Source organism: Strongylocentrotus purpuratus, unplaced genomic scaffold (assembly GCF_000002235.5).
Source record: "Strongylocentrotus purpuratus isolate Spur 01 unplaced genomic scaffold, Spur_5.0 spur5_scaffold_8, whole genome shotgun sequence".
Classification (NCBI taxonomy): domain Eukaryota; kingdom Metazoa; phylum Echinodermata; class Echinoidea; order Camarodonta; family Strongylocentrotidae; genus Strongylocentrotus; species Strongylocentrotus purpuratus.
In genome coordinates this window covers 28,936,127-28,959,785 of record NW_022145614.1, presented here as the reverse complement: position 1 = coordinate 28,959,785, position 23,659 = coordinate 28,936,127, and the positions used below count along the sequence as shown (strand labels likewise).

General features: G+C 37.2%; 1 protein-coding gene across 2 annotated transcripts in view; it reads right to left on the bottom strand.

The window, feature by feature from the left end:
• LOC577371 (dynein heavy chain 5, axonemal) overlaps nt 1-23,659 on the bottom strand; it is an 84,280-nt gene that overhangs the window by 57,209 nt on the left and 3,412 nt on the right. For both annotated transcript variants that reach the window (XM_030975474.1, XM_030975473.1), the window contains exons 2-20: nt 20,317-20,451; nt 18,848-18,935; nt 17,311-17,346; nt 15,939-16,096; nt 15,107-15,247; nt 14,363-14,578; nt 13,525-13,701; nt 12,497-12,613; nt 11,772-11,879; nt 10,737-11,046; nt 9,863-9,999; nt 9,412-9,497; nt 6,407-6,728; nt 5,701-5,907; nt 4,756-4,927; nt 3,851-3,996; nt 3,285-3,426; nt 2,587-2,856; nt 1,578-1,762 (exon numbers count right to left, since the gene is read on the bottom strand). In XM_030975474.1, coding sequence (XP_030831334.1) covers nt 1,578-1,762; nt 2,587-2,856; nt 3,285-3,426; nt 3,851-3,996; nt 4,756-4,927; nt 5,701-5,907; nt 6,407-6,728; nt 9,412-9,497; nt 9,863-9,999; nt 10,737-11,046; nt 11,772-11,879; nt 12,497-12,613; nt 13,525-13,701; nt 14,363-14,578; nt 15,107-15,247; nt 15,939-16,096; nt 17,311-17,346; nt 18,848-18,935; nt 20,317-20,451 — 3,153 coding nt within the window. The remainder of the gene's footprint in view (nt 1-1,577; nt 1,763-2,586; nt 2,857-3,284; nt 3,427-3,850; nt 3,997-4,755; nt 4,928-5,700; nt 5,908-6,406; nt 6,729-9,411; nt 9,498-9,862; nt 10,000-10,736; nt 11,047-11,771; nt 11,880-12,496; nt 12,614-13,524; nt 13,702-14,362; nt 14,579-15,106; nt 15,248-15,938; nt 16,097-17,310; nt 17,347-18,847; nt 18,936-20,316; nt 20,452-23,659) is intronic.

Sequence of the window (23,659 nt, the reverse complement as noted above, 5' to 3'; positions counted from 1 at the left end):
GAAACTTCAAACCGAGGATATTGCAAGAGATATACGCGGAGAAGTCAAGAAAGTACTGGAGGACAACAACGATATTCTAGACTCTCTTGTATCAAAGGTAAAGCTGACATTTATTGAAGAACTAACATCTGTCATTACTGAAAAGGTTGCTGAAAGCATTCGTGAAAGTTTTGAATTTGAGCTTTCTGAGAGAGATAGCAAAATAAGTGAATTGGAAAGAAAATTTGCCAGACTGAAGGAGGAGCACGAAGAGGCTGAGCAATACTCAAGAAGAAATTGCCTGATTGTTCATGGTCTGGATGAGAGAGAAAGTGAGGAGACAGATGAATTGATTAACAAAGTGTGTGAGGAGAAATTGGACATAAAGCTAACAAGGGGAGACATCGATAGATCGTACGGATTAGGATCGAAAAATGGAGGATCAACCAGAGGGATCATTGCTCAATTTACCAACTACACAGCTTGTAACAAGGTCTACCAGGCAAGAAGGAAACTCAGAGGTTTGGAAGGGATGCCCATTTTCATACAAGAGAATTTGACGAAAGAGCGAGGAAGTCTCCTTCGGGAGATAAAGTCAAAACATAAGGAAAAATTGAAAGCCATTTGGACTCAAGATGGCCGAATCAAAGTTTGACCACTGATGGACGCCGTGTGATTCTTACACAGATGACCGATATCAGCAAACTAACGTCGTCTTCATAAGCATGATCAGTCGATGGTTAGTTATTATCGCGTGTATTGTACCTGGAATTTTATTTGCATAGAAACTGAAAGTAGCAACTAATCCATCTCGTTAAGCGTCTTTTTGAACATGTTCAGTCGATGGTTAGTTGGGGAGACATTATTATCGCGTGTATTGTACCTGGAATTTTATTTGCATAGAAAGTGGAAGTAGCAACTAATCCATCTCGTTAAGCGTCTTACTGTACATGGAACGCTGAACACTTCGCTGAAACTTCTTTATGTTGGAAGCACTGGACTGGCCATGCATCGGGTTGCGTTGGTTTTTTTTCTCTACACTTTGTTTAAAGTTAAGCCATCATGCTTAGACTCTTTCTTTAGTATGACTTTCCGTTTATATATATTGTTAAATCATTGTTGGTACCAGCTTATTCCAATACAATTACATTTTGTTGGCAATCCACTTTATCCTTCAGGACTATATTTTAAATAATTGTCTCTCACTGCCTCAAGGTTATATTGGGAGCATGTGATTGTATTCAATGAAGACTTGCAGAGCAATTCCTGGCCTATAATTATCTTTTCTACGCCCAGCTTTAAACCTTAATTCTCTTCGGGTGCTTAATCAATTGTGCGTTATGATTAATGTTGGTTAAACTTCATGCGTCTTGTTGTACAAGCTTCTTATAGACGTATCTTACATAATTACGTTTTGTTTGGTAGTATTTGAGTGTATTTTTTATACTTTTTTAAAAACTTTTGTTTTTGTCTTTTGACCTTGTTAACAGGTATATTTTGTTCTATATGTATCCACACCACATAAAATGTAAACAAGTTCTAAATCTGGAAAATACAGCTTCGTATTAACAATTCAATGACGATAATCAACCACCCACCTTGGATTTTCGCTCCTTGTTCCACTGGGCCACACCCCTTGCCACGCCCAGCACCATCTGTGCGGCTTTGTTGACTGTCTGTTGGACCTCGTCGAGGGCGGGCTGCATGATGATGTTTGGAATGGCCAGTGCCACCGCACAGCGGAAGAAAGGATTCTCCTTCCGTTTGTTTTCTCCCTGGTCAACTGTAATAGTGATACAATTTGAAAATATTGTCTAGTTCTTGCATAACACTCAAGACACTATCATATTAATCACACCAGTAGTAATTAGTTGTATTTAGTATTGGTAATGCAAAAATCTCATGAACTCTTCTTAGTAATGCATCTGTAAAATCCTGCAATAACACCAAATGGTAAATTGATAAAGCACTTCTCAGTCCTGTACCCTAAACCTTCCCAAAAGAGTAACACTGACACAAAACATGCAAAGAGTGATTATTAAATAAACAGCTTAACCTTATCCATTATATTAACACCAAACACCTACTCTAGACTTCAAATTAGCTGTAACAGTACATGCCATAACACCAACATCCGTTGCATGCTTCCCAGTAATGAACATGTAACACTAACTACATTAGTGATAAAAACACCAATCACCAATTAAGTATAGTACTAACCATATTAACACCAAATACACAATGAGCACTTCCCAGTAATGAGATCTATAACCCATCTCACAAATAATAACACTACCATCAAACACCATTTGAGCATTTACCATAGTTACAGCTCTAACCCACCTTCACTAAATATCCAATTAGCACTTCCCAGTAATATAGAGCTGTAACTCCTTCCAAAACAGTAACAATGACACCAAACACCCACTAAGCACTTACCAGAGATACAGCTCTAACCCACCTACACTAAATATCCAATTAGCACCTCCCAGTAATATAGAGCTGTAACTCCTTCCAAAACAGTAACACTGACACCAAACACCCACTAAGCACTTACTGTAACTCTTTCCAGAACAGTAACACAAACACCGACTATAAAGCACTTACCAGAGATGTAGCTGAGTGCAGAGCTCGATGTGATCCTCTTCCTGATGGCATCCATGGTTGAGCGAGTGACCTTGAGAAGAGCGTCAAGGTTACGATGGTTAAAATGAGCTAGGAGCTCCTGGGCCGATTCCTCAAGGTGCTCCCGCTTCTCGCGGCGCTTCTTGGCTGCCGACGTGGCTGCCGCAGACTGGGAGCGGGATGTCATGCTACCGGGCCGGCTACGGGCACTCATGCGGGACGGGGTAGGGCTGGAACGCTTCTTCTCACCATCTGTATCAGGGTAATTTTGATTGATATTACAAGTTGCAAGTAACCTCAAGACAGGAAATGGCGTAACTATTGCACACTAGCAATGACAGAGAAAATCAATATACACTGTACATCATAATTATTAATCATTTAGCATTCATTTTTGGTTATTGACAACAACAAAACACAAGTAGAAAGAAAGTTATTCCTGTCATCAAAATGCAACCTTGTACATACTGATCATAAATAATGGTTTCTAAAATTATTTAGACTTATTTCATTCCATTCAGAGCTTGTATTAAATAATTTATGTGTTACAGTATAGATGCTTTCATTTTAAAAGAAAGTGCCTTAAAAAAATGCCTGTTATGTAAGATTTTATCAAGTATTAACGTCGTTATAACTATTTTATGGTGATACCGCCACTGGTAAAGACTGATGGAACTTACCTTCATCTTCGTTCTCCTCATCCTCCTCCTCCTCCTCCTCCACGTCGGGCTCGGCCAGGAGCATGTTGATGAGCTCATTGGCGGCCTCCTCCACCTGGATACTCTTCACCTGGAGCATGACTGCTCCCTTGTTAGACAGCTCCTGCAGGAGATGGAAACAAAGAGGTCAAACACATAAGCCAGTTCATACATGTAGTTGCAGTCTGAGCATGAGCAGATAAAGGTCATTGCAGACCAAGTTGTGAAATACACGGAGACAAAATACTGGATACGTGCTCATGAAAGTTATGTAATCATTATTCATTTATGCACAAGCAGTGCACTCCATGATACACAGGTGGAAGTATTCTTTGATAAGGGGAAATAAAGGCTATTTATTTAGCACCTCCATTGCTGTAGGCGGGATTATTTCAAAATGTACAAAGTGGGACCTCTTCATGTTTTGAAGATCTGTGGATATTTGGGGTCATTTGGGACATGTGCTAACCGTGAACTGGTTATTTTTTATAGTACAGTTGACAAAGTTTTATGGTCTAGGTAGAAATAACCCAAGATTGTGTTCCTACCTGGGTCCTCTTTAGGAACTGGTCCGTGGTCCAGGCCTCGTCTTCAGGTAGCTCACAGAGCTGGATCTCGCTCATCTCTTTCAGGACTACATTGATGCGGAACTGACACAGATCCGAGGCCCGAACCATCAAAAGCTCCAGTTCACCTAAAGGATAATGGAAAATGAAGAAGTTTTTTATGACCGAGAGGTAGAGAAGGCAAAAATGAAGGAAATTGTAGGAGATATTCAATAAAGGCTTCTACTACAGTCAAACCTGTATAGAAAGACCACCTGTCTACAGAGGCCACATTCTTTGTTTCCCTTGAAAGTGGTTTCTCTTTGAAACATGTGCTAAAGGAACCTGTACAAAAAGACCACCTGCCTATATAGACCACTTTTCTTGTCTCCCTTGCGTGGTCTTTATAGACAGGTTTCAATGTACTAACCCTCGGTTATCCCAAACTTGCTCACTCTCTCTAAGGACATTACCATATACAAACTTCAAATCAACTAATATCAAGAAAATACAGATTTTTCTGTGACCTGACACATGTTTCGGCGACATTTGCTTTGGATTTTATTTTGTCCATAATAAAGAGTCAAGGTTGCAATTAGGTTTTAGGTCAGGTTTACAGGTGAAGTGAGGGGGTTTAGATTAGGGGTGAGGATATGCATAGTCCTGCGCCCATCTTACATAGAGTTGTGATTGATCTTGATTAATGGCGAGTCCTACAATCTATCCAAAATTCTGAGCTCTTGAGAACAGATTTGCAATTATTTTACATCAAGTTCAACTGTTTGTAAGACAGGGCCCAGGGTTGAAGATAGGTAATCAGTTGTTGTAGGAAATTGACCATGAAGCGATTGTCACTGAAGCATGTACTGTAGAATAAAGTTTTCAGACTCTTCTGAAGCACAACTTACCCAGAGCCGCATAGACATCCTCTACAAACGGGTCTATGTTCATACTGGTCCAGGTCAGGGCAGTTAGACCAGGGTCAAGGACCCTGTTCAGTTTATCTAGATGGGTCTCCATCAAGGGCTCAAAGGCTGGTTGGATCTTGCTGCAGACTCGCTTGTTCTCCTCCAACAGAAGCTATAATGTGAGATAAAATGGAAAACAATAACTAAAAATAATTGGGTCTTATTTACTCAAGGGAGCCATATTAGTCATAAAACTGCTCTTCAAGTAGGCTCTGCTATTATCACTACCCTAGTAAAATTGCCAGGCACCTGTTTACACCTGGGTGAAGAGTAGCAAAGTGTGTGTGGATTCATATCCTGCCAAAAAACGGTAGTGCTGGGTCGGGATTTGAACCCTTAACCCTTGAATTGAGAGTCAAGTGAATGAACCACTTAACCTCCAATTTAAAATTCCCAATCGCTAAAAATAAGGGCGATTTCAGCACCTCACTGTCTTGACTAAAGGAATCATGCTTGCATTGAACCCAAGGCTACGTTAATGTTGACATACTTCATGATGCCATAAGCTTTGATCATCCAGACTAAGGGATTTTTATAGCAACATTTTGTGTTCTAAATGAATTAGGGAGAAATTTTTCCAAATATTTAAAGATATTCTATATGGTCTTTGCTTTTTTACCCGTACAATAAGAAATCTTTGTCCACAGTTTATGTGAAATCATGTGACAAAAAACAATACAATTTTGGTACGTACATTTTGAAGATAACTAGCTTAATATATTCTTAGGCAATCCTAGGAAATATAATAACAACAGAGAAAATATAATAACAACAGTGATAATATTAATTAAATAATAACAATAACAGCTAAAATCAAAAGAATGGATATTCTAATAGCACTCATATCCACCACACAAGGTGCCAAAGAGACACCTCTAATAGTACCTTGAGTTTGTTATAGTTCTCTTTGAAGAGGCTCTGTTTCTGGAAGATCGCCCTCGCTGCGATGGGCACCTCCAACCCCAGACGATACATGCATTCGGTCTCCTTGATGAGGGTGAGGATCTGAGGGTCAAAGTTCACATAGAGCTCCTGGGTGTCTGGGTGGCGCACCAGGAGGGAGGCGTGGAGGCCAGTCTTGACGGCTTCAACCTGCGTGGAAAGAAAAGGATGATACGGTCAAACCTGCTTTAGTGACCACCTGTCTACAAGAAGCACATGTTTTGTTTCCCTTGAAAATGGTTTCTCATTGAAACATGTACTAAAGGAACCTGTCTACAAAGACCACTTTTGGTCTATCCCTTGGGCAGTCGCTGTAGACAGGTTTGACTGTACAAGTTTATTTCTATAACCGATCTTTGGAAGGAAATTCTTCCACAAATTGGCAATCAATTTTTTTTCATTCTATAGTTGTCTCTTCACTTTTCAAACAAAAAATTACATTCACTTGGAAGCTATGATAAAAAGAACATTCTTTAATCCTTTTTTTATAGACGTCAAAATATCAAGAAAAACTGAGTTGAAAATTTCTCTCGTAACATCACACTTGCGGTTAGAAGTGTGTTGGAATTTAGAGCATTCTTTTCTTGTAAGTGCATTTTTGTTGAGTTGAATGATGAAGGACGAAATGGAACCCAAACTAAGTGCTTACCTGTCTATACCAGGCACGCTGGTAGAGCACTTCAAATTCCATCAGGACCTTGGCCAGCTTGTTGTAGTTCTTGATGATGCGCCGAGCCTCGTTGCCATTTAGCAGCTGAGGGCGCTGTTGGAACGCATCCATCGGCTCCTGGATGCGACGGAACATCTGCCGCGCCCACGTGATCTTGCCGGAGATGGGAGGCAGGTCGCGGCCGATGGGAGGGTCGTTCTTGTTGCGCTGATAGTTTTTGGAGGTGTTCTCGATCTCCCGGCCAAAGCGCTGCAGGATCTGGGCGTACTTCTCATGGATACCAAGATTTGGCACATCGACTCTGTTGGGGAAACAAAGATATATTGTTTTTATAGAGAATTCTGTCCTCCCATGATGTATGAAATTTGTAAAGGATTTTCAGCACTAAATTAACAATATTTTGTTATACAGTAGGATTACGGTTGCACCATGTGAGAGAGGGTGAGAGAGGGGGAGGATTGGGGAGTCCTGAAATAAAATGTCGGTAATCTTTGTTTCATGAGTGTGTAGTCCTGAAAAGGACTGTTTGTGATTTATCTTGAGCTAATAGTTTTAAAAGGAACTATAGCGCCGGTTAGAGAGAATGTGGAGTAGGAGTGGCTCGACGTTTCAAACAGGTTGACTATCTGTAGTCAGGAGTGGGGAACAGCTGGCGTGCGTGGGCTTAAGTCACCGGGTTGCGGACATGGGGGTGCTATATATGTCCGTGTGCCTCAGTCACCTGTACATCAACCACTGCCACCCGCCGAACTCACAAAGCAGTCGCCAGCCTCACATCTACAATGCACAGCAGATGACAGCAGACTACAACACTGCCTATGTCAGGACACACACAGCGTATCACCAAAACCACATCCTACCTACGGATACGGAGCACCCCCTCGTCCGCAACCTGGAGACTCCAGCCCAGATGGACACGTAGCTCACCCACATCTGCAACTCAGTGACTCAAGCCTAAGTTGTATATCTACATCCCCATGCGAGCCAATACTTATAAGCAGCATCTAATATTTTACTAATTTTATGTGATTACATTTTGCTGTCTACTTTTCTTGCAATGTCCATCCACGCAGGTGTCAAGGCTTTTTGGTTAAGTTACACATATTTATCCAATAGACCTGCTTCCTAAATATGTATTTCAACTTCAAGTCATACATGTACCGTAAATCTCCGTGTATAAGGCGCACCTGTGTATAAGGCGCACCCCTATTTGGGGGGCAAAAAAAAAAAAAAAAAAAAAAAAAAAAAAAAAAAAAAAAAAAAAAAAAAAAAAAAAAAAAAAAAAAAAAAAAAATATCGTTTTTTTGTTTTGTTGTTGTTGTTGTTTTGTTGCCAAAAACCCACGCGGGGAAGGACCTTCATTTTACATCGAGGTGCAGTAGAAGTTGTGAACTTGTCACAAATAATAGTAACAACAGTCTAAGGCTTCATGATACCAAGTGTCCCACACCAGCCTCTTCACATCACCTAGCAGAAGCTCTGTGTTCTATGCCAAACATCAATAGTCATGCATGATATGAATAGCATCCTCTATCTTTCTAATAATGGAGTACCTAGGATAGAACCTTGTGGTACACCATTTGTTATAGAAAACATAGAAAACATATGCGACATTGCCAGGCATAGCGCCATAAATCGAAACTAAAAAAACAAAAAACAAAAACAAAACAAATGGCAGCTCTATGGATAATCTACCTTGCATACATTATCTATTGCCAAGTCTAGCAAGCCTTTGAGTTGTCAAGAGAAACTTTGTTCAAGATGTATGCATTTAATAGGCTATTTTCGTAATGTAACCAAATTTAATACATCAGTCTTTGTGAAGGTCAACTGATAAGAATATTAGTATTTCAATAGTCAGAATGCAAACTGCATATATTAAGAGTAGCTAGGTAGGTCAAGCCATAATGTTTGTCATACCGGCTTGGCAACAACTAATGTATGCAGTTTGGATTCTGACAAAAATAACTAAGAACTTTTATAATCATCAACCCTCTAATGAAAAGAGCAGCATTTGAATATCATGAAAACACAAACAACCCAAAACACCAATAGATTGAAAAACTGAAAAAAATGGAAGTAACACGTTTACGTAAAAATATCAAACTTCAAATCAAATTGAATTTGGTTTGAAATTTGTGTGCACATAGAAAGACAGTAGAGATTTGAGGAAAATCTGAAGACTGAAAAGGAAGTAAAAATCAGATGTATTTGGTGTCCCATATCGCCCAATGGTGGTGTTCAATCCCGCCCCCAACACAGCACGTACTACTCACAGTCCAGCAATTTACATTACAACAATGTGCTTCTTTTCACCATTTCCTTATTACTGCACTGTAAACACATAAAACCAGCTTTAGGCCCCGTTTAGATATGACAAGACAAAACCGCAGCAGTTTTTTTTTCATGATGACGTAAAGTGTACTATGCTTCACGTTTCTGTATCTTATAACACATTCATTTACATGTAACAATACTGCTGCGGTTTCATTGCAACATATCTGAACGAGCCTGAGAGAGGGGAAAACCCCAATTTGTCCATTTCAAGAAAACATACAGTGACAAACTTGGTCTTACCTTGGAAATCTTCTTTGGTCGTCAAATTCCAATATTAGCATATATCTTATGGGAAGGTGTTGCAAAAATAAATATGAATTTCGTTTATTTCTTTATATTTGTACAGGGCCCCTCCTCATAAGCTTTGCTTTCTTAGGAGTCCTTTCAATGTAATCTTTGTATGTATTCATTATGCAATTGCTTTGTTTTTAATGGAAAACTAGATTGACATTAAATTGAATTGAAATACAGAAGTCTACCGAAAGGTGTAAGAAACGATCTCAAGCTTCATCGTTATCTCACTTAGAATCTTAGAACATTGGAAGAATACATAACATCGTTGATTGTCACATATTCCTTTCACATACATGGTCTATGCCACTTTGAAATACTGCAGTGTTAATCAAATCAATAATACCTCACATTACCTCTCAAACTTTCGTAGAGTCATGAGTGCCCTCGGTACATTGTAGATCTTGTCCAGCATGTTATTCATGAAGTTCTTGACGGCAATCTATTGAAACAAACAACACAAATGAGCTTTAAAATTTTGACAAATATGAAGAAAAAAAAGAGGTTTTGTCAAATTTATCTCTAGATAAATATTAATTGAAGACCCTCTAAAGTGTTGGGAGCCCTAAAAATTTGATGGCAACATTTCACTTAAATTGTATCATAAGGTGAAAGCGGATGACATTTAAGACACATTTCTGCAAGGATTTTCAAAGCAAATGTGTGAAATTGAATATTGAGGAAAGAATACAAAATTTATCGTTACTGGGGAGGGGGGAATACAAATGTATAATTATTCCTTGTCACCCTGGTGTCCCTATTCAACATGTTTTGTGGCTCAATTTATTATCAAAAGCTTTGCCTTACCAGTAAGTCATTGACGGATCTCTTGAAGTCTGCATAGTCTGAATCAAAGTCAGCTTTCCTCTGGTCCAGAGGATCATAAGGCTTCTTCTTCATGGAGGTGTATACCACTGTGAAACGGTTTGCCAGGGAGTCCATACCTGAAATAACCAAAAGAGAAAAACTTTGTGAGTTGGTGGGCATAATGATGCAAGTAGCAATTCTTTGAAAATTGAGACATCAATATATTTAAAATGTTTCATTACACAAACATAATGAAATTGTATTTTCATTTTGGTTTTTAAGATATCATTTGCTGTCATGGTAACTGAATCAAATGACATGTCAAACTACATATAAGATATTTCCATGTTCATCTTTCACAGGTCCTATCCTTGGTTTGTTAAAGCCCCTCTGCACTAGTTTGACCAGGAGGGATTAGACCTCCCTGCAAGGTCACTGGCAGGTGGTTATCTCATCAAATCAGCTCTCAATTAACATAAGAAAAAGGGAATCATATAGATGGCGCAAGTAGCTATATGTAGTGCAGTGGAGCTTTAGACAAGTATGCTTTACTTTCCACAGGTGTGAATTTAATATGTACAATCGGACTCGCACACTTGCTCACTCAAGGGACAAATAAAATGTAACAGTGAAGAACAAGGATTCCAGGCCGAAATTCAGTTGCATATAAATCTAGAATATGGGATGAGATAAAATGCTAAAAAGAGGTGGCAGGCAGGACGGGGAAAAAAAATGTTCTAAACAAGAGGCAAACAGATACGAAGTTCTAAAAGTGAGGTTAAACAGAAGACATCTACTATACACCTACCATGCATGGACTAGACATCCCTGAAATGTTACAGATAGAATGAGAAGTAAACAAACCGACATTTACCTTCGATACGGGAATCAGCCAGATGGGAGTAGCGTTCGATGATATCAAACATATCGATAATCTTGACCAGGCGACGCTCGAAGGTGTCAAACTTGCCAAAGATGTACATCTCGGAGAACTCGAACTGGCGTTCCTTGGGCATGCTCTCCAGCTTCAGCTTGGTCTTCTGGAAGCAGGCCTGGTACTCGTGGTTCAGGGTGATGCAGTTCTTGAGCTTGGGGATTAGCTCTTCTCGCGGTTGCTCCCAGATGGTGGATATGCCCGCGTCGGTGATGTAGGACTTGCAGGATGTGATCATCTGGTTGGTCACCTGTGGGGTTGGGAAGAGGAAAGTGTTTTTTTTTTTTCAGTTCAGTTTATTAAAAAACACCAGACATAGCAATCATGATGAACAAACATGATCCAAATTGAGACCCCAAAAAGCTATGCTTGCGAGTGGGGCCCCTGGGAAGGATGGACCTCTCAATCCCGGGGGATTGGCAAAGAGATCAACGTGTTTCAAAGATCTGCGCAATTCAAAACATGAAAGATAGTAGGATACGATCATGGATAGTAGGAAACGATCATGGGAGTTTGTCAAATATTCAAGATTTATTGGATACGAATGACTCAACAAGCTAAGTCAATTGAATGTCCTTATTATAAACTGCTGTTGAAGTATAGTGCAGAGACTGAATCAACTTTGCTTCAAGTAAATTGTTTAGCATTTAGTAGGTTTGAAGAGAAAAAAGTTAGAATTAATTTCAATTGTCGCAAAGGAATAGACAAGTCTTGGCACATTTCCAGAGTCAAGTGCCTAACACTTTCAAGGTTTTACAAAAATATCACAAACATTTGTTGGCAGATATTCTTGTTTGAAATTAAATTTTTGTTGAAATTATGGAAAAGGATAGGATACAAAACACGCTTGATTGAAATCTGATATATTTCAAATATTGCACACACTAATAAACAATAAAACTGCAATATGATTTGATTCTTTGTAATTGCAACCATTCAAAACATAATATTGAAATAATAATTATGGGATCTGACCTTGACAAAGAGTGAGGTCATTCTCTCTGATGTGTTGTAGTATCTGGAGATGCTGTGAATCATACGAATGGCGTTGATCAGGCCAGGAATCGTCTCTACCATACCAACCTGTAAAATAGAAAGTAAATGATACAATAAATAATACAGTCAAACCTATGTTAGAAGCCACCTTTCTATAAAGGCCACGTGTCCACCTGGTCATGCATTTTGTCTCCCTCGAGAGAGAGAGAGAAATGTGTGTTATAGAACCTGCCTAGAAAGGTCACCTGTCTAAAGTGGTCACTTTTTCTGTTTCCCTTGAGTGGCCATCATAAACAGGTTTCGATTGTAATAGATTGTTTGTGTAGGTCATATCATACTGTGTTTAGTACCTTGGCTTGAATATCACAGCCCTTAATTTGCTGTCGTTAAGAATCTCCAAGATGCCGCTTTAATTTTGATAGCATTTTTGAGGACTTTTGTCTCAAATATTGTTATCTTCTCAAACATTCTTATCAGTGTGAGCTCATAAATAACTAAACTAATTACAAAATAAACGAAATTAACAATGAACTCTACATGTACAGTGAATGTTGATCTGATTCCAAATTTTTCATGTTGATGTTCATGTGGACAAAAGGCCTGTTCATAACAGCACTCATACCACCTAGCCCTAAATAGCTTATTAAAATACACCAACATTCTTAATATATGTTGAGTCTAAAGACTATTTTCCATGCACTTACAGGGTCGCTGTTATAGAGAGGGTCACAGAACTTCTCTAGAGTGTAGAGGAACTTGACATTATCCTTGGCCTCGTTGGCTGCATCGGTGATGCGGCGATCAAGCTCCATCCATTTTTGCTGCGAAATAAATGGCATCGAGGTAGAGGGTTAGAACTTACCACAAAACCATAAAGAAAGTCAGCGACTTGAACGTTAAAGATGAAGTTGAGTTCTGGTCATGCGATTGCATTGTGAAAGAAACGGTGTGAAATCGACCAGAAAAGGTTGATCATCTAGCATATAAGAATGTGTGTGTATTGCAAGGTTCTGGAATCATCAAAATGACAAGAAATTTGGCCAAGTCTAGGTAAAGTTACAAACACTGTACACAGAAAGATATATATGGGACTACACGAACACGTGGAGTAAAAAAAACCTACCCCCCGAGTTTTACGAGTTACATGACATATTTAGAATATAAAGGCATTTGAAGAGCCATGCTTTTCAGGGAACATGTCTTATCTGATGTTCTTCCACACTTGCATAATAAGAATGATAACGCTCACAAATTATTTTTCACCTCTTCCCAGAACTCAACCTTCTCTTTAAGATCAGAATGTTGCACTAATACATATTATGGTCATACAAGATATCACAATGTATCAGATGGAAAAGTGTATGTGAGAACAGCTTTCGACCAATGGATTGGGCATTCTCTTAAGGTACCTTGCATCATAGGAAAAACAGTCAAAATAAATTGCAAGCTGATAATATGTATTCTATGAAGCACTTATTAAGGGCCTAGTTTACATTCAAATGTTAGGTACAAAAGCAGTGCAATAGCAACAGAGGCCTGGTTAAATAAAATAAATCTTGAAAGGCAATTAATACAAAACAATTTTGAGTGACTAAATATAAAATTGTCAATCACAAACGAAGACATAACTACAGAATTAAAGATGAACTACATAGACATTTTATGCTGCTAATGTATTTATGATGGAGTTAAACTGTTAATTTTGCAGAGAAAACAAAGGAAATCCACATACCTTGAGAGTGCGAGACTTGGCGGCCTGCAGGACACCCAGCACAGCCTTGACCTCCGGTCCCTTGATCTGCTCTAGAAGGTAGTTGAATCGGGACATGCGTTTCTTCCAATGATCTAACTCGGCTCGCGGTCCAATGTTGTCTGCCTCCTTCCTCATTTGTTCGCTTTCTGCCAGCACCTGTTTGAGAAAATAAAGTATAGGATTTCAACAGCATTAGCCTAATGATTTGTAAAGTTTTCTTAACAAGATGATTGCTCGAACTTGCACCCAACAAATGCACACCAACCTTATGAAGGTTTACCAGTATTTGTGTTTGCAAATGTGGTTGTATGACACTAATTCCTCCTACTGCAATTTCTCCATGTAAAAAACTTCCTACACTAACCAACTTCTGAACTTCAACCCTGGATCCTTCACCATAATAATTTTTTTTCGGACAATTAAAACTCTAACCTGAACCCTATACCTTTGAAGAAATAAAGCCAGGAGCAAATATCGGTTCACCCGTAAATGTATGTTAGGTATCTTAATGTACATAAAAATGTATTACTATAATATACGGGGATGCCAGTTAGAATTGATCAGAGGGCCTGAAAATCACCTAGAATGAGCTAGTTTGTACACAAAAAAGCCTAAACTATGGTATGAAAATAACTCGCCAGGGCCTGAATTCCGGCTATTGCCTGAAAACTGGCATCCCTGAATATAATGCCACGGTAAGTTTGGTGTGCAGATCACTGTTAATAATATATAAATGAAATCTTACTCAATAGTCAATAGTAAACTAATTCTCATTAAATATAAATGAATTTTTCTTAATCGACAGACCAGCACTAACCTGTTCAATTTGTTTGATCCAGACGGCCATGATCTCCTCCACCTTCTCTAGGTCATGTGTGCTGTTAGCCACAGCGATCTGGTCCGACGCCTTGGTGAGCTTGGAGACGTCGTACGTCTCACACTTCTTGAGATCCATGCGCTCTCCCAGGGAGTCCTTGGCTCCACCTAGGATGGAGACAAAGGCCTCCAGGCTCAGCAGGAAATCATGACGTGCCTGAAAATCAGAAGGGGGAAAAGGTTCAGGTGTCATGGTATAACAATATTTCTGCTTATATAGCACGTAACGCATCAGCAATGTCAGAGTTGCTAAGCGCTCTACGGATTACCCCGATCATCAGATTCTGGCTTGCTATATTTGGCTGCTTGGCTATGAACAAGGTGATAATGTTGGAGCCTCAGGAGCATCAATGTGTGACAGTCATTACAAAAAGCCATTTTAATCATAATTATAGTTATTACAAAGGAAACTGGCTATGAACCAATTAGAAAGCAAACAGCTCCCATGATAACATAGTAATAAAAACTATATTTGAATTTTGAATTTTTGTAGTAAACTTCATTCATATACATGATTATTTTGTTTCACAATACATTATATAAAACAATTATATAATCAAGAAAATAAAAAATCCCCCCCCCCCCTTTCAGCCTTATATAATACAATCCATTATGATTTGTAAAACTACTTGACAGCATTTAATAAGTTACATAAATGAACCAAGACATCTTGCTGACGACTCACCTGTTGGTTAGCTGGGGTACCTAGCTGCCCCCATCCATTGGTGTTGGTACGGAGAAAGGGGATGATAATGTCTGCTAAGTACTTCTCTACGGCATTCAGTAAGCCAATGCCGGAAGTATCCAGTGATGTAAAAATCAGCTCCTGAAGAAAAGGAAAGAATAAAGACATTTTGTAAATGCTTACTTTCACTTTCATCAACTATGTCTAGAGAAGAAATGGTACTGCTTTTATTGAAAAGATTATGTTTGCTTTTATGTAGCTGCATATTGGCCTCGTTTATCATTAGTTATTTATGCCAACCGTTTTCTGCTGGCATGAAATCTCCCCTTATGATACTGTACATGTAATACTGGTAGCATTCTTAACTCAAAAAATAATACAACTCTATTCTCTTTGCATTTTTTAACATGAAATGTTTGAGTTATTAGTTTGGTTCCTTCCTCTGTTGTGTGTTGAAAATTCAGGTATTGACAGAATTTCATGGAATTTACCTGTATGACCTTTGACCTACTTACCCCCAAGTCGTATCAGATCACCTTGCTTTGGTGATATCACGAAGTTTGAGGTTTATAACTCAAATCTAAATCCTGTTATCTCATAAATTGACCTTTACCCTACTTTCCCCAAAATCTAATCAGATTGTCACATTGTCTTCCTATAGTGATAAACACTATCATCAAGTTTTAAAGTTCATATCTTAAACGTCCCTCAAGAAATTGTGATAATGTGAAAGCAGCAAGGATGGACGAACAGACAGGCAGACAACCTGGAAACAAAATACCTCTGGCACGTACATCTTCAGAGGCATAAACAATGAAATACTAATACGTACCTTGTGAATGGTCTCTTCATTTACAGGTTTGTTGGTATTGGCCCTCAGGAAGAAAACACAGACTCCATTGAGTGGCATGTCGTTGCCATCGGTTACATAGACCCGAGGTTTGTTACTCTTGGCCTTGGTTCCCTGGGGGCCAAGTCTCATGGGCTCACCTAGAAAAAAAGTAAGAAAATTATTTGTTTGAATTTTTTTTTTTTAAAGACTGAAACTTAAAGGGCAATCCAACTTTTGTTAAAAGTTCATTTGCATAAAAGCAGGAAAATTAGAGAAACAGAATGACAAAAGTTTAAAATAAAATATATCAATAATAAGAGAGTTGTGAATGTTTGAAATATGAGAACACTAAATCTATGCAAATCTCAGATTGGCAATTTGGTCATGGTCTCAGAAAACTCTCCCATTTATCATGATTAATTTCTTTTTCTCCCAAGTGCCTCCTCCCTAGGGACACTACTCAACATATATGAAGGATAGCACATTATTATATGTCCTCTAAAAAGAAAAGAGTTATACATTTTGTGAAATTGACATTCTATTTTTATCATTTTGTGTGCTGAAACAATCATAGTGACATTACCGATTAAAGGGATCCGGTAACTTTGTCTCGGATTCTGAAACAAAATTCTGGATTTAGCTCATGCTGCAATGATAATTATAAACCTTTAGGTCAGTCAGGAACCCCATGACTTTTACAAGCCGATCACCTGCCTGGTTATCAAGATATTTATAACTGGAATTACAAATTTTGAAAACCGTTCGCCTGACGGTTTTCATAACACTACAGTCTATTGGGGAAAACGAGTATGGTAAAACCGGTCACTCAAAGATTTTTTACTTTTTTGAGGCACTTCTTGATCATTTTGAAGCGCAATTTTTTTAGGGCTTCAATATTACACCACATCACAGACACTGATAACATGTAGGGCCGTGTATCTCAGATTTAACATTGTTAAACGATCCCTTTAAGCCAATTTGGAAGAAAAAAAATATTGCTTCATAAGAATAATACAACTAGACTCCTTTTTCATCAAATGTTCATAAAAAATTACTAATATTAAGATGAGTGAAATCAATCTACACCCCCACCTACTATTCTTCATGTGGTGAAAAATACAAAGCAAATGAAAATATCAATAATCAGAAGTTAATACTAACACCTGCAGACATATACATATTGATTTCTAATGGCTATTATCAAAGCAATTTTGTCAGATTCTCAAGGACGTGAGCACTTTATTGATTGAAAAACACTATCAATAACTGAAGCTGTGTATGTCAACACCTGCAGGCAATATTGAATTCACAGGGCATTTATGAAATATTGATCGCATTACCGGAATCCATGATCGGAACTATTTTCACTTACCAGCACTATCTTGCATCCAAGCATGCCTAGTGCCATCTGCAAATTAAAAATTGATTTGTATTTTTAAGAATTCTTCGCTAATATAAAAGTTTTTTTTAATTAAAACAGCATATTAAAACAAGATATTATGAAGAGAAATATGATCCTAACATAAAGATGCATTATATTAAATCATAAATGAGGGAAACAAATCTGTATAACTTTGAGGGAAATCTGACAAATTTCAACTAAAATATTAATTGTTAAAATATAAATTGTCAACTATAGTGATCTACATGTACATTTCTTAGCTAGCAATCCCCACATTTGTTTTGTTTTTATACTGTATTGATAATTTGTTTGGTTTTGATGCAGGAATAGATTGCACTAAAGTGTGTAAAATCTTGAGTCATATATTTAGGACAAGGAGGAGTAAAATATATTCTTTCGAGAAAATTGAAATTCATGAAATTTTGAGTATAGAACAAATGGGAGAGGTCCCTAATGGTAAATCACAAAGTTGTCAATTTGTGTTTAATTGATTTTTCTAATCACAAATCACTATTTTCCTAAATTTCACTGATCTGTTTCACTCAACGCTATGCTTTTTATCCTCCTAGATGCAAGAGTGAAGCTTCCTCTTTTGAAATCAAGGACAGACAAACAACTTGAGATGAAACACATATCAATGAAATCTCTCCACCGTTCAGACTTTCTCCCTGAAGATAATGAATTGAAGGTAATTAAAATCCATAACACAGGTGGATTTTTCAATTTCTCTTTCACAATCTTTTCACTTATTCATGTCTTCAAAGCATTTGCATCAATGACAACAGCTGCTGTAAGCATGAATTCAGAATAGTGTTGATTGAAAACTCATGAGTTCACATTTTGGACTTTAATAGAATTCCTCCCACATGTATTATGTTCATTACATAGCAATGTTTGTGTTTCCACCTGTTCTATTCAAGCAATATAGACTTATTTACCAATTCTGCCTCTATCTGCTTGTTTCTGTCACATTTATCATTTTGTTTCTCTCAATCTTGTTGAACAATCCTGTTCTATTCAAGCAATAGACCTATTTTCCCATTCTGCCTCTAACATGTATGCTTCTACCAATTGTTGACAACCTACATACATTTAATGAATTGCAACATCTGCCTTTTTATATGGCACATTTATCATTTTGTTTCCCACAATAATACATCCTGTACAATTGCAAGTCAGTCCATTCATCATTTCATAGATCATTTAACTTAATCACATTCTACTCATGCAGATGTTTTTCTGACTTCTATTAATTGGTAAATATATTATGTTGTATTAAAAGAAAGTCTTATTCCATGGTCACAAAGTAGAACACAAAGGAGTTAGAATTTCATCTTTTTGATATCCAGTTCAGACTGTCATCTTCTTTTCATTTCATGTCTCAACGCAAAACAAAAAGCCAGTGTGAATTGGGTATGAAAAAGTATATACTATATATTCAAATGCCAGATTCATATTCAGAAGAGTTAAGAAACTTTCATTTCACATGTTATAGTATTTTACTCACTTTCCCCAGTATCAGGCTCTTGATAGAAGAACATGAGATGTGTACTGACACCAGTCTCAGAGTCAAAGAATTTGTTCATCTTCTCAATCTGTGTTTTAGAGATAAAGTGAGAGATTAATGAAAGCAAGACTATGGCAATAAGTGTACAGGAAAATCAAGACTCTACAACTTACAAGCATGTACTTTAAAAAAAAAACATACCTATTTCCAAGTACTTAAACATTGTTTGAACATGTTGCAATGAATTTTAGATATGATCTGTCTAAAGGATTACCTAACTAAACTATTTTTAAATAGATTAGTCCTTCATGTAAAGATAACAAAGAAACCTGGAAAAATCATGATGGAATAAACACAAATGCATTCAAAACTTAATTAGCAACATGAAGTAGCAGAATCTAATAGAATACATATTTGCATGAACTAATGAATTAGTGACAGATGATTAAGGGCAAAGACTATAAACTGTTCAAGTTATTGAACTTAAATTGCAATTACACAATATTTGACTTGCATAGTTGTTGTTACGTCAGACGAGACTCAAACTGACTTCCAAGCATTTAAAGTTAAAGACCAGTATTGGAAACACCCCAGTTTCAAAAAATGAAATGGAAGCTCTCATTACCAATCATGTGAAAGAATATGTTTTGACTAATACATGATGATAAAAAATTTGCCGGGAAACCGCCTACTAATTCATATATTTGGTAAATTTGTTTCTCTCATGGTCTGTGAGAGATATAGGGTAGTCCAATATACACCTTTCTGTGTATAGTGCTTGTAACTTTACGAAGAATGGGCCAAATTTCTTATCATTTTGATGATTCCAGAACCTTGCAGATGCTAGATGCTAGATGATCAACCTTTTCTGATCGATTCCACAACGTTTCTTTCACAATGCAATCGCATGACCATAACTGGTCTTTACCTTTAAGGTAGACAAGAATAAACTTTTGTCATAGATAACATTTATATGTAGAAACATTACACAAATTCCACATTCTCTAGGCTTATGAACCCATTCATGCATGTACATGTAGTCAACATTGCAGCAAATGTGGAATTTGTGTAATGTTTCTACATATACATGTACACCAACATCTGTCTTAGTCTGCAAGTGATGACTCTAATTTGATGCTTTATCACTATTCCTAAAGCCTTGAGAAGAGCATACATGTAGCTCTGTCAGTCTATGGCCAATATGTCAAATAGTAGCTAAAGTACAGAGTCCATGCAGTACGCTGTCACCCTAGTCTCATAGTGCAGACACTGTTACTCCTAGCAACTGACAATGATTCACTTGCCTTCAAACTACTGTACATCTACAGTGTATATAATTATTGGTAACCATAGCAACTTACATTATTGCCTTCCAAGTCTCATAGTGCAGACACTGTTACACATAGCAACTGACAAGGATTCACACGCATTCAAACTACTTCTGTATACCAGTAACCATAGCAACTTACATTATTGCCTTCCAAGATGGCATCCTCGACATCACTCTTCTCCAGATGGAGAGAGTCTGCCACGGCATCCATGACAAATTCATGACGCACTTCGATTCGGGCCCGCTTCGCTTCACGCTCCTCTTTCAGCTTTTGCTGTAATGGTGATAGAAAAGAAAAAGAAAAGAGAATGACTTGTATGACATACATGAAATTTCAAAGTTTAACTTTAATTTTCAGGCCAGAAGGGACATTCCCATATTAAGCCGCGCCTGATTTCTTTTACATTCCTCTGTTAATTTTGGCTGCAATGTTGATTGAAAAGAAAGAGAGAAAAAAATGACTTGTTTAATATAACTTCAAAGTAAAAAAAAAGGATGACTTGTTTAATATAATTTCAATATAAAAGAAAGGATGACTTGTTTGATCTAATTCAAATATATCAAAGTTTAACATTTCAGGCCAGAAGGGACATTCTCATGTCGCGCTGCCCCCTCTTGGCTTCACGCTTAAATTTCAATTTTTGCTGAATTGGCGATTGAAATAAAAAAAATGATAATAAAATAATTTTAAAAAAATAAAAAATTAGAGTTTAACTTTTCAGGCTAGAAGGGTCATTCTCACAGATAACTTGTCAGTACTTATCAAACCTGGTACATGTAGTACACCCAATTAATCACTTATGAGTCAACTTTCTATTACAATCATATATAAGACATAAAAGTGATTAAAGCTTTCAAATGCAAATACACATGGTAGCTTACCCATCACCATAAGCATATAAAGAATCGTTTGTGAACTTTCTATAAAACAATGTAAACCAAAAAACAAATCAATTGCTTGTACTTCGTACATCTGTCGTCTTTTCAAGGAGGATATAGCTCGTATCTCTTTGGTCTTTTTAATTCAGTACACTGTAAGCAGTTGTTACAAAATGCTTAATTATTACTGATCATACTAATCTGCAGAACTTCTTGTTGTTGTACTTTTTCAATTCAGGAACTATTCTGAGAATAATACATGTATTATTGAAACGGAATATACAGTACCTTTGTTTTTCCAACAAAGTGCTTAAATGCTTCCTCTCCAGCAATGTTTTCCATCATGAAACCACAAGTACAACAAAATGCACCAAAATACTTCCAAAATATGCTTTCTCAAGTTATGAATACATTCCAAATCAGTATCCACTCCGATTCGAATGGGTATACAGTGTATAACATATTTCCTATACCACTATAATATAATATAAGAACTGATCTGAGTGGAATCCATCATAGCAACACACCCCCATTTATCGTGGGAAAAACCAATTTCCTTCACAACAGAGGGACGAGAAGTTAAGAATAAAAGGAAAGCGGTGATTCTAATCATCATCATTTGAAATTGAATTGAATAATCTTCCTAATTTCAAGCCAAACTTCACATATATGAATTTCAAATAAAGTATCAAGCAAGGCAGATGAAAATTCCTTTTTTTATTGGTCATAATAGTGCTGAATATTAACCATTTTCCTTTTATTTTTCATAAAGTCACCCATTTTAAAAATCCACCGATCCATCATCAGCAATTCATGAGCCAGACGAGTGGAAATTAATATCGCAAATTGCATTTTCTCCCAGCCTTCAATTTAGTCAATATTCCAGAGGCACTCTATGCATGGATGACCTTCTCCTGCATTATACCACTGCCGCAGCACGGTTAATACCAATAATGGACCTATTGTATTTGCTCTGGCATGCTTTAGTGATTGGGTGCGTTGCCTAGCACCTACAAGCTTTCTGGTAGTACATGTACAATAAACCACTGCTCATGCGGTTGACGTGGTAACGAATGTAAACAATGAACTAACCTGGATATAAGCCAGCCATGTTTCTGTTTTAAGAATGGAACAATTAATATTCCATTCATTCAGAAATAATCAATTCAAAAGCAGGCTAATCACATTGACTTTATTTTTTACAATAAATAATTGACTTTCTAAATAGAAATAATTTACAGGGTCCAAATTCAATTGAACACACTTCATTTCTAATAATCGTGCAGTATGACACCTAGACATGTGCTTCAATTTCTTTTCATTAGCTTGAGAATGGAAGACAAAGGTTTGAGTCCTAAGTTAAAAAAAGTCCTAGTATCTGATCCGAAATGTATATTTACAAAAATCATATAAAAAATGTGATAACTTTGTCACAGTTTCATGTATGAAAAATCTTTTGTCATGGTTAACATTGAGCTTTAAAAATGTGATGCCATGTCATTCATTCATTCATTGTGTTTGCTTCACAAGGTTTCTTAAAAGAGGATATAAAATAAAACTTTTGCATCCACTGTTCCACACAAACTGCATTAGTGGTACATGTCCATATATCCTCTATTATACCTACACACTACAGTACAGTAGGTTTGGATATCACGCCTCCATTTGTAAGTACATGTGTATACAAACTTACAAAGTATACAGCTGATATCATGTAGCTCCTAATCTTGTACGTGTATGCATATTTCTTTTTCTCATTAGAGACCCAGGGCAAAACAGACCCCTGTTTGTTGCTATTGACGCTCAATGTACAAATTGAAAAATGTTTGACTACCTCATCAGCGAGCTCTCTACAAATCTTGTTGATAAAAGAATAGAACGCCCAAGGACTCTATGAGAGCTATGCCAAATACAAGCTTCTCAGAATGCAAATGTATAGTAATTCGTAAGTACTGTCAATTGTCAGTACGGGATTGTCTGTGCTGCGATTTTAATTCTGTTCTGGATGAAAACGCCATTGTGTCTGAGAATGTATTGTTCCCTCTTTTACTGTTTGCTGGGTGAAAGAAAGCTTAGAAGACACTTGAAAAGTTGAAATCCAGCTCTTAAGCAAGTATATTGAGGACTGCTTAAAATACTCAATGGAGATGGTGCAACCTTACCTAGGCAATAAAGGCATACAGTTTGATTTGTACATTGGAAATAAAAACATTATATTTACATATGATTATGTATAAAAGCTAAAATGTATATCTTTAAAATACCACACGATTTTCTCATTAAGACTTTTCCAGAGTCATAAAATACATGTACATTTGTATCTTCATGATAAATATTCGTGTAAGAATATAAAAGAAGAGGGGTGACTCTCCCTCCCGCTCTCTCTCTCTTCATCCCTTCTCTCTCGCTCTCCCTTCTCTATCCGCCCCCTCCCTCACTGCCCCCTTTTCTCTCTCTCTGTCTCTCCTGGAATATTTGTTTACAGCTGATTCACTACATGCAAAAAATAAGTAAATGATGACATATTTGTAGGGATTGGTGTACGTATTGTAAAAAATCCTAATCTGAATGATAGATCTTTAAAACTACCAATATTCATGGGA